Source organism: Agelaius phoeniceus, chromosome 4, assembly GCF_051311805.1.
Source record: "Agelaius phoeniceus isolate bAgePho1 chromosome 4, bAgePho1.hap1, whole genome shotgun sequence".
NCBI classification, from domain to species: Eukaryota; Metazoa; Chordata; class Aves; order Passeriformes; family Icteridae; genus Agelaius; species Agelaius phoeniceus.
In genome coordinates, this window is record NC_135268.1 from 29401793 (window position 1) to 29414134 (window position 12342).

At 37.8% G+C, this 12342-nt stretch overlaps 1 protein-coding gene across 5 annotated transcripts in view; it reads right to left on the reverse strand.

Moving 5' to 3' along the window:
* Window positions 1-12342, reverse strand: part of NFKB1 (nuclear factor kappa B subunit 1) — a 57765-nt gene that overhangs the window by 42408 nt on the left and 3015 nt on the right. For all 5 annotated transcript variants that reach the window (XM_077177189.1, XM_077177188.1, XM_077177187.1 and 2 more), the window contains exons 2-3: window positions 3908-3960; window positions 2722-2806 (exon numbers count right to left, since the gene is read on the reverse strand). In XM_077177189.1, the coding sequence (XP_077033304.1) occupies window positions 2722-2806; window positions 3908-3952 (130 nt within the window). In that variant the 5' untranslated portion in view covers window positions 3953-3960. The remainder of the gene's footprint in view (window positions 1-2721; window positions 2807-3907; window positions 3961-12342) is intronic.

Genomic DNA, 12342 nt, shown 5'->3' on the forward strand with positions numbered 1-12342 from the left:
TGTTTCTCCACTACACAGTGGACGTCCCACTGATGTGCACCTGCTTTTACTCTACGTAAATACATGCTGTGGTTAATGCTCCCTCCATCCCCAATGCCACTAAGGATCAGTACCTAACCTACCTAATCAAAGGCAGCATACTTCCCAGCAAGCCAAAGAAGAGGCTGGTTTCATGAGGTACTGCGTTTTCTGCTGGTAAAACTTGATCCACATAACTACTGCAACTTTAGAGCCAAAGTAAGAAAAAAAACCTAATTTTTATTTAAAACAGACATACGAGAGACGAAAAGAAGCAAAGACACTTGAGCATTGACAATGATGTTGAGAAAATCAGTGCCCCACCATCTCAAAGGTTTTCTACTATTACTGTAAACATTAATGTGGCAGCAGAACATCCATCACCAGAAAGTCCCCAAATTCCCCAGCTGCTTGTTGATTCAGCCCCACTGGCACGACACAGCAATCCACGGTTACACATTAAACCTGTCTGCCATGTAATGGGTCTGACATTGCCTTTATGGATGCACAGACTGAAAGATATAGGCACCACAGCCAGATCATGAGGAACAATTCATGTCTTTGCTTTTTCCTGCCTTAATCATCCATCTGTCCTTGAGAAAAATCCTTTTATTTCACTCTCTCCATATCTCAACTGGAAGTACTTCTGGAAAACCCCACATGACTTTTTTAACTGACTTTGCTGAATAGAAAGAAATCATTAGTCCCTGCTTGAAAACCACTAAAGTAGAAAATAAAAAATATTATACTATCTTTTAACTGAAGGGCCAGTCCACAGTAACAATGCAGCATATTTTCAAGAAGGGAAGGAAATAAACATTATTGGGATACTGTTCAAGAAACAAACAAACCAACTGTAGCATCATCAGATGCAGCTGAAATGATCAACCCTTTCCGAAATTTTTTTTATTAACTTTTTGTTTGTGATAACATGAAATCCATGATCTGTTACTGAATCCCATTTTGTGCACAAGGAACTTGCCACCTAGACTGCAGCAGTAGACAAGAGCAGTTGCACTTATAAATAAAAAAGCCTTTTTTGAAACAATTTTTCAAATTAAGGACAGAGCCAGACTTAGCCCAGTAAGAGTTTTCTGTGGCTGCAGAACTCAGTGAATCCTTGACTCCCTGACATGTTTTTGAAAACAGCTGTTTTCTACTTTAGATGATAGTTATCTGAAAATTAGCTTTATATATCTGATAATTTGTATGGAATGAGTCTGCCATGAAGGTACAGGTAAAAGAGCTCATTACAGGGAAATTTCAATAACCTTATTTGTTCAAAAGAAGCTGGGAGAAAAAATCCCTTGGTCTATAATACCCAAGCCCTTCAATACAACACAGACAAATCTTACTGAATAATCTTATCTGCCTTAATAAAAATACACTGTAAACAAATGATTGCAACATTCATTTGCTGGATGTTTTTCCATATTTGTCATGAGCTTTGCTCATGAGAACATTTTATCTTGAAACAAAATTATCTTTTGATCCTTTCTTGCTACTACTCTTTTAAGAAAACAAGAAAACACTAAAACAGTTAGCTTGCTTTAATTTTTATTCTATAAGCAGCCTTTATTGTTACTTTAGGATGGAATTTTACCTGTGAAGGAAAACGTTAAATGCTTATATCATTCTACCCTTAACACCTTCACTGCTGTGAAGTGTATCAAACACTGCCATCAGAAGTGGTTTGCACTTTCAACCAAAGAGAGTCATTTGCTATACATAAGGCACCAGCTACATCCTGATACAACAGAGTCAAACAGATAAGAGAAAGTTGTCATGGTAAAAGACTTGGACAGCTATATTGGAGCTATATTTTGAGAAAAAATTCCTAATTTTAAATTAAATTTTATTTCCTTCTTCCTTTTGTATCAGTTGTTCTAATAGACTAAGCAGGAGAAAAGAGTTTTCCAAATTCATACAAGAAGTAATATTCATAAAGAACTTTAATAAGCAAAACCAGACCAAGTTTGATCAAGCAGCTGATACTAACTGAGCTATAAAAAACTTGCAATTGTTCATACTATTCTGGAAGAATACTGTAAGAGCTGCTTATCAGACCTTTGCAGAATACTTATTTTCAGTGGTTTGTTGCAAAATTTGTCTGAGCTTTCAAACTAGTGTTATTGTTCAGGAAATTGTCAGGTGCTTCTAATACCACACTGCCACTTCACAGGAAACAGAGAAGTCTCTGTGAAGGAAAAACACATTTGAATGGTACAGGAAGTTAATATTCTCTGCATTTTATTACTGAAAAACAAGCACCTTAAGAGCTACTACAACTAATGCAACAGCATTCAAAAGGAAAAGAAGCACATGGTGCAGTCTGCAAACTGGCAATAGCAACATATAACTCACTGAAGGTTCAAATTCAGAAAAAAGCCTCAACAAAGAAATTTATAAAATTGGGCCACTCAAAGCTCTTTGGTCACTGTGCTGGTTTCACCTGGGAAACTGCTGAAACTTTCAGTTTCTGTACAAGCCACAAGAAAATCCGATTTGTCTCACTGCTGAAAGTTTCACGAGGGAAAGAAAGATGCAAAAAGATGTAATAAAAAACCTAGTTCACAACTTGCAATCTACTATTATGACACACAAGTTGGTAAATAAAAAAGGCTCTGAAAAGAACTCCTCAAAAGAAAACAAACAGGAAGAATCAGCAGGACAATGGCACCATCAAATAGTAAGGGTTCCTACCTGTTCGTAGTGGTAAGTCTGCAGTGATGTAATTGGTACTGTTAAATAAAGCATTCATTCCCATGAACTGATCCACTGCAAACATCTATATTGAAAGAAAATACTCTTCATTATTACATATATACACAGTTGCATAAAACATCTATCAGCAAAGCACTTTAAAGTTCTTTGCAAATATTGAGACTGCAAACACCTTGCTGAATTACACAAACATTTTATAGCAATTTTATTTTTGCTGGCAACAGCATTGCAAGCAGAGCTGACAGCACCAACCCAAGTTTCACCAGAATCACGAGACCACACCAACCTCAGCACAGTTTCTAAACACCCATTTTGCTTACCTGCACTAACAGCTATAAATCCTAAAGAGCTTATGCAGTAAATTCTGAAAATCTAACCTGATGTCTTGCCCAAAGCCTTGCTAAGAACCTGTGAGTTTTCATTTCCACTTCTCTGATTAAACCCCACCAGACTACATTCATTATGTAAATATATTTACAAGCTCTAATGCAAGTGTGGTTTTGTTTTTTTTTTTTAAACCCTGATATGTCTTAACTTACTGTAATTGTTGTCAGGTATAAATCTATCTTTTTCCAAAGTGGAGCAAGCATAAAGGAGAAAACAGTTGCTTTTTGAAAATTAAGGTGAATAGAAATGACCTGTTCTTCACTTAAACTTTTCACCCACGCACCATTCTCACAGTTCAAGTAATTTATGGAATGAACTAAGAAGATCAGGAAGAGCTCCTGAAGAGCTAGGTCTGTGGATCTGTGTGAGTGAAGGAACATTTTAGTGATCACTGTCAATGCCAACATCACAAAAATTTACACAAAAGGGCCTTTTAGGACATAAGGGGTTTTATTTTCAGAAATACTCCAATGTCTACCACAGAAGAAATTCCAGAGCAAGTGTCACCGGCATGCAGGGCATAAAAATAAGGGTTTTTTTCCAATTGCTTATTTCAGCAGGCCTAGATTTCCTTCCCATTTCAGCCATTTAACTAGTGAAGGCACTTTACAGGTCACACAAAAACCAGCTTAGGGAAAAAAGCCCTGATTTCTGCCAATGCAGAATGATTTTCCATGTCCATATTAAGTCTAGGAAATGACAAGACAATAGGAGAGAAGGCCTAAACAGACAGCTAGGAGAGGATACAGGGATACTGAAAACATAGAAATTCACTTACTTGGGGATCATTTACTCCCATAATATAGGAATCTTCTGCTGCCATTTTAAGTCCTGAAACACAAAAACATGATTAGAACTCCCGTTTTTTTTTTCCAATGTAGAGCAATAGTGAAGCCTGGAAAGCATTCAGAGTTAAAAGCCCAATCTCAGACATTTTTTATTTTACTCATAAAATTAATGATTTCTAAAATACTTCTAAAATTCCTCATTATTTGGAAGGGGCAATGTAAGGACAAGATAGGCTACAGCTAGGATTTTCCATTGCCTATTGCCAAGAAATTAAAAATTACAGTCAAAGTCCAGAAGTCAAAATTTCTTATTATCAGGAACTGATTCTGTCTTTGCTTTGGCTATTCTGCCATTAGACTTTAGGCAACATCATTACCATAGAAATAGCAGAACTCTTCATTTGTACACAATAAAATGAACATTATGAGCATTCATGAATGAACTCTAACAGTTTTCTTATTAAGTACTACTAAATGCAAATAAAGATGCCCAAGAAAGAACAGACAGTATTAAAAAAATTTAAATAAAACCAGGATTCTATTATTGACTAATTTTGGACACCTTTATTTCCAGGGTTCCACAAGTGCTTAGCACACACAACAACTCTGTGCTGACAATGACAATTATGGATGCACAGCATCCATCACAATCTTTCTCACAGGTCTACATGTGAATTCTGGACACTGGAAAAGTTTAGCTTGGTTCGTTTTACTGGGACCAGTAGTGGGCCAGTAGCAGAACCTGTGAATTTTCTGAGGAATTTATTAGGTTTGTTAGAAGATATTAGTATTAGTGTTACTTCCTTTCATGTAGATGTTATTAAAAGAATTTACAATTTCACCTATGCTGAGCTCACTAAATAAGGCTCTCCAAGAGAGTATCTGAAAATAACAGTAGGGCTATTTCAAGAGAGTCATGTTTGCATTCAACAGACACTAAATAAGGTCAATAACTAACAGAAGGCAGAAACAGGTCACTGGCCCTCATATTCCACCACTGTGAACAAGAGCCATGTTTTCCAGCAAAGAGAACTGTGAAAACCTACTGCACTACCAAAGAGAGGTGCAAGAGATCAGTAAGTCATCAAAGAAAAACTGAGTCGCCCTGTACCTCCTACAGGAACTAGAAAGGCAATTATCAAAAGGAAAATTGGAATACTTGGGTACTTCACCTCGATGGAGGCTCAACTCTGCTTGTTAACAATCTCCAAAGACAAGTCACCCATTCCCCACAAAGTAGAAAATGTAAATAAAAATAAAATGGAGAAATAGGAGACACTTAATGCACAGATGACTTCAATGAAAAAGATGTTTATGTGGGTACAACTGCTTTTTAGCCTAGAAAATAAAAGTACCCACCTGACTGTAAATCAATTTTCGAAATATTTACAGGGCAATATTTATTCATAGTATTTGTTCAAATATCAAATAACTGATCATAAGATTTCAGTCAAAAATTAGTAACAGATAGAACAAGCAGCCAATGTGACTCGTGCTGTACAACAGGATTTCAGCAAGATAAAAAAACACCAGTCAATCACATTAGCTCACAGGCACATTCCACAAAGCATTATTTTCATCAACCATTTGCCATTGTTATTATTCATCTTTATGGAAAAAGTCAACATACAAAGCGTGATAAAACCTTCAGGATACAACAAAATTTACTAAGATGCTTTTATTTGCCTTCTGTTCCATAGAAAAAATATAAATAACATTATCAATTTCAGTGATTTAAGTAACTGACAAGTTACTTAAATCACTGAAATTACTTGTAACATTTTTTGTCAAACACTTCTTACTGAAAGGTGTAGATATTACAGAAAACAATCTGAAGACCTCAATAGCCAGCTTTTTTTTTACAAAGTGTCAGAAAATACCCACCCTCTTGTTACACCCTGATTAGGTAACTGAGTGCAAATGACAGATTTCTTCTGCATAAATAGAATAAAAACTAGTCCTAAAAATCTTGTTTTGTAATGTCCCATATTTAAATACTTAAAATTTCATCAGTCGCATATGCAAAATTGTGTTCCAAAATCTTGAGGTTACCACATGACATGGTAAACATGCTTGTTCAGAAAAATAAAATATTCTGAGGAGCTAACATGAATGGCCACTTGCCACTTGCCTGTTTGCTCTCTCTCTCTCTCTCTATATATATATATACTTTGCCAAACTTTCAAACAAAGCATCTCACAGCTTCTTCTGTAAGCCACAGGATAAATATAATAGTAGGTTCTATTTTCTTTGCCCAATTCTAGCTCCTCAGGCTGCACCTCTCTCCCTCCAGCAGAACTCTGGGGGCAGTGTCCTCACACCTGCCACACTTCTGGTCACACCTACACTTCTACAATACATGACTTTCCAAAAGTGGAAAAATAGCACAGAGGCATTACTTCTGAAAACTTTTCACTTAAAGTATTTTGATGTAAAAATTAAAACCCATTAAGGAAAAAAAAACCCTGCATCCATCTGAATCAGTCCTTCAGTTTCACCTTTTGAAAACAGTAATTTCTGGCTTTTTGGCTGATGCAGTGAACATAGTGACACCAAAACAACAGCTTTTAAAGATGTTCCCCCTGCAGTGCGATGTTCAGCTCTGGGCTCTTCAGCACCAGGACCACATGGACCTGCTGGACTAAGTCCAGAGGAGGCCACGAAGATGCTCAGAGTGCTGGAGCACCTCTCCTGCAGAACGGCTGGGAGAGCCTGGAGAAGAAAAGGCTTCAGGGAAACCTTAAAGCACCTTCCAGTACCTGAGGAGGGCTTCCAGGAAAGCTGGAGAGGGACTTTTCACAAGGACAGCATGAGGGGGAGTGACTTTAAACTGACAGAGGGTGGGATTAGATTGGATATAAGGAAGAAATCCTCCACTGTGAGGGTGGCAAGGCACCAGAACGGGTTGCCCAGAGAAGCTGTGGCTGCACTATGCCTGGAAGTGTCAGGTTGGATGGGGCTTGGAGCAATTTGGAAAATTTATGGTAGCAGAAGGTGTCTCCACCCAGGGAGTTTGGGGGGGTTGGGACTAGATGATCTTTGAGGTCCCTTCCAACCCAAACTACCTCATTATTCCATGAACATGACCCTTGGAAGCAGCAAGGTAACTACTGACATAGCACCCAGCCAGCTGTAGGTAGGTAGGTACTAATGAATGCCTAACCAGGTACTAAACACAACCTCTCTCACATCAGAAGTGCAGATGCCTCTTAACTTGAGATCTTTCATGCTCAGATCAGCTGCACTGCTTGAGGGAGGGGTTACAGACATTTCTCTGGCCTGAACGCTAAGACAGTTTATTATGAACAGATTATAATTTAGATGTGCAAACATACACCTTTGTGTATGTAAACTCACACTTAATTGCCTTATCAGGGTCTAGACAAAGATTAACCCAGCTGTTTAAAATAACCCTTCTACATGACTGAAAACACTATGAAACACTGAAAACCTTCTAAATGACAGTTTCACTATGTTTTGTCCTCTCCAAAGCCAAACAGATAACAAAAGTGTTCTGGGAGCCCTACCTTCAAATAACCACTTGTGTCCTTAGGATTTATTAAGTTCACAAATCCGTACACTTCCTCTTACATGAAAATTGATACAAATCCACAAAGTCACATGATCAAAACCCCAAAAAGACACAGAAAAATAGACCCTAGCACTACCTGTGTGGCCTCTAATTGGCCTCTTCCCTTACTGCTCCAGTTTCTAAGCACCTTTCCCATTTGCATCAGGTGGTAAGATTAGCATCTACCTCAAGCAGCTTTGTTCATTCTCTCATTATATGAGCTGTATTATGGGTCAGGAATTGCCACCTCTCTCATTTGAAGATGACTGGAATAAAATTGCTTTGTGGAAGTTCATGTTATTATAGATGCCTGCTTCCTGCATATTCCTCCAATTCCTACAAATTGTACTGCAAACTAGAATCTACAATAAAAAAATACCCCAACACCTGCAGACCACAATTAACCACAGCAGTCTCCACCCTGGAGATCATCTAAAGTTTTCCAGATAATGGGGCACAGGAAACTAGACATTTCAATTCACAGTATTTAGAAGTGTGAAAATTCAAAGGTCAGTGAAGAAACTTCATTTAGCTCCTAGGAAAGGAAAACAACAGGAAAACATAAAATCCAGCTAAACTTGCCCAAACCCACAGAATTATACCTTCTGAGAATAAGTGTGGGATATGTGTGCATGTGGATACATATTCCTTTCCCTTCACAGCAGGTCAATTGCCATTGTGAAAACGGTTTAAATAGAAAGAAAAAGAGAAAAAACCTAGGAAGTCATGTATACACATAGAGGAGATGACTCTGTTGCACCAAACAACCAAGCAAACCTAATGGCAGGTACTTTGCACCACTGCTCCTCCTTAATAACCAAATGATACAAGGTACAAGTGGCACAGCTGGAAGAACATGATTTATTGTATTCTAAGTATTTGTTCTAAAGCTTCAAAAGGAGCAGCCATTTAAAATGAAAACAACATAATTAATGTAGGAATGCTGTAATCAACAAGAATTCTCATTTCTCTTATCTCAAGCACTTTATTTCAGAGCTCTTCCCTGTTATTCTCCCACATTCACTGTGTCTGTTTACCTTTTAAAAACCAAATTTCGCTCTCCAACTGTTTTCAGCCCCCCCTGATTCTTCAAGGGTACAGATCCTTCCCTTTACTTCTCTTCAACTTTCCACCCTGAATTTTAAGCATGAGGTGAACCCTTGTTCTTTTTGACACCAGTATCCAATCCAATCCAATCCCTAAAAACTTGGAATGGGACTTCTCCCTTTCTACAGACAAACATGATCTTTATCACCCAGTTCATTGCACTTGAGAACTGAAATTAGTGTGATAGATGTTCTTCCACAAGGAAATTTATTTAAACCATCTCTTAGTTCATGACATGTTTTACATCATCCTGTTCTCACCTTTCAAGGCTGGGATTCAGAATGCAAGCCTCACAATAGGAAACTCAACTACTACACCTCAACCGACTTGATAAACTGAAAGAAAAACTCTTCCTGAAAGTTTTCTAGCAGAGTGCTTTTTCTCTTTAGCCTGGCTTTCACTGGAATTTACCAGTTAAAAATAAACTTCTTTAACAGGACACTGAATTAAATTAATTAAATTCAGTGTGGTTATGCTCTTAGCCTGTTTATTTTGCTTTCTAAAAATAGAGAGGAATAAGGAGGAAAATGAAGCGAAGATGTGTAAGTATATTTTTACTACATCAGGGCTATGAAGTGTGGTGATGATCTCATTATAGAGAACTATATTTTTAGGAACAGCACCAAATTTTCAGAATTCCTGTAGCAACTATGAAGTACTGAGGTAGAAACAGTAAGTGCTGAATTGTACAGACAGGACAACCTGTTTAACCTGCTGTTGCTTCTTTAACTTTAGGTGGCAACTATCCATCCTTGAGCCTCAGTCTTCCATCCTTTGCAAAACATATTCTGTATCTGTATAGGGACAATTGTTTCAGAGATTTGCATTTCCCAAACAGAGATGCTGGGAAAAGGTATTGTGCAATAGACTCTTTGGGTTGCTGGGTCAGGGCTGGCAGCAGGACAAGAGCTGCTGAGATGATTTTGGCTGGAGGCCAGAGCAGGATCTGCTCTGACAAAGCAGAGATAGGATCCACGCTGTTCAGTTTCAACCTTTCACCACTGCAGTCCCTTCGAAGCCAGAATGCTGCCACCCCTTTCCCTGCCCAGCCTTTTCACCTTGCTTCTGGCCACCTCTCCACTTCAACCAGCACTTCATTTCCCTTGGGACCCAGTTATTCTGCCCAGAGTTCCAGAAGTACAGCTCCAGAGCACAGAACTCTGAATTCAAAGTAAGAGACGAGAAAGAGCTAATGTATTCTGTATTATACAAAGTAAACAGAACTCAAATATTAAGGGAACATCATGCATACTTTCACCCACAATATTGGCATAGATGTCTTCAGGACAAACACTAAAGAAAAATATGTTCAAAAACACACGAAATGATTGTTAACTTGCTCATGTTGACAAAGCCACATCTATTATGTTATTTTGAAGGGATGAAATAGATTTGAAATTTGCCTTCAGATGTCAAAATGTTTACTACTATTTCTTCTCCCAGCTACGGCTTCAATACCTGGGGGGTCTAGGGAGCTGTTTTAAGGAAACAACACTCAATTTTCACCAAAGTGGCATAAGGAAGTTGTATTTTTCACATTCCTTCTGGTACTTCAAAGATGTGTAATCTCTCAACAAAGATTTGAGTGCAATTTCTCATATACAAGTGCAAAAAGTTTGTTCAGAGAAACATTTTGATCAAAGATTCTAATTTCCTCTGCAGAATTTTTGTCATCCACACACTGTTGCAGCTGCAATAACACTACATAACCCTAAATGACACTGTTTGTTTTTCTAATATAACAACCCAAATTGCCTCCTCTTGTGACTAATTAAGCCTGCTTATTATTTCCTGTTGGGTGGGACCTGGCAGTTGTGTTTATGTTTTTTTGATTTTTTTTAATTGCTGAAGTTAAAATTTTCAAGTATTTTCAGCCATGAGCAGATGCATTACTTGACAACAGTATAAAAAGTACAGAATATTTTGGAAATTAAATAAATCACAAGTACTTGAGATTTCACAAGTGTGGTGCTCTAAATCAGAATTGTTGGGTGCATAATTATTTTATGAAACCGAGAACCAAATTTATTATAGCATGTAACAACTAAGTCTGAAGAAAAACACAGTGTAAGAAAATTTCCTCGTCAAAGAGTAACTGGACTACCTAAAAGATATTCTATTAGCTATGTTTGCAAACAGAATTTTTGTTTTATTCCTTTCCCAAGTATCAAAGTAGTGAATTAATATGTCAAGAGGAAATACTAAAATGCCATAAACATACAAACTGTTTTTCCATGATATTGTTGGAATAAAGTTAGAATGTTTTTGTTAAAACACATTCAAAGCAACTTAAACCAAAGGAATAAACAGTATTCAAATATATGGCAAACATATTCTGGTACATGTATAATGCTAAGTAGATGTAAAAATACTGAGGTCTAACACAGAAAAACAGCTGTAGTAACTACATTGTATTTTAGCCATGTGGGGTGCTAATGTTACTTGAATTCCTGAATATGATGTTAAAATGCTGTAACTTTTTCCTCCAGATTAAGATCAATCACTGAATGTTCTTTGCAAATAGCTCTAGCTCCTATAAAAGCTGTTCATCAAAGTAAAATTTTAACTTAAGAAGCCACACACACCCATTTAATAAGCCTGAAGTGTAATGAATCATTAATATTAGGCTGCAAACCTGTCCCTATATTTTTTTTCCTTTCCACAGGGGTAGAGGGGGCACGGGAAGAACAGCGTTTCTGAGAAGCCAAGCACCGCGTAACCCCCAGCTGCAGAAGTTCATCTCACACAAGGTTTGCTCTCTCACCAGGTACAGTCACACGGGCTCTGGGCTCCTACTGAAGACACAGTCCCTCACTTAATAAGCAGGAAATAGCCAGGGCTGTTTCCACTGCAATCACAAAGGTGAACTAAAGGATTCTCAGTGTCCTTTTGGTTCTGAACAGCCACTGCAAACATCATGTGACAGAATCAACTGCTTAAACAGCACCAGTAAGGGGAACCAAACAGGTAGAGCTGAGTCCAGCACCATCAGTCATACCCAGTTTTCAAATCTACAGATGCAGAGTGGGTAACTAAGGTTTAGTTTTTTGCTTTTTCCAAAGAAATTGCAAAACTCCTGCAGTCCCAATGTTGTACAGTAACTTATGACACAACAAAACTCACTTGGATTAAACTACTAAGACCAAAAACCCACCTGCTTCCTTTGTTTATACTTTGTGCGCTAAAATCTGCCCGAGTCTAAGTGGATGGAAACATGACGTCTAGAAGAAACAAAAAAATAAAGCCAAACTCAAGCAACAAAACGCCAAACAAACCCAAACCACACAACTCAGACATACTTTGCTCTTGACCTGCTGACAGTTTGCTTGGAGGACACAATGAAACATGGGGGTATTTCAGTTGACTATTTTAAATGAAGGGGGAAAAAAAAGTGTATCTACCTGCCCCTGCTTTTCAAAAGAACACAGGAGTTGAAAGGGGGAAATAATGCTTGGAGCAGAAGCTTCCTCCCTGCACATGATCTGTCAGCTTCACCTAAGTGCTAAACAAAGGATTTTACCTTGAGACCATAATAACTTGAAACATCTTTTAAGGCCTTACTTTTGAAACTGTCAACAGTGCTTCATCAAAATACATGTTCAAATGAAAGCACTGAAGAAGATTCACCGAATTATTTCTATGCTCAAAGTTAGATGCAAACTTAGTGCCTGACTGACCTAAGGGCACAGTTAATGACAACCATAATTATGATCTTATCAACACAGAACTTCATAAAAGGTTCACAGC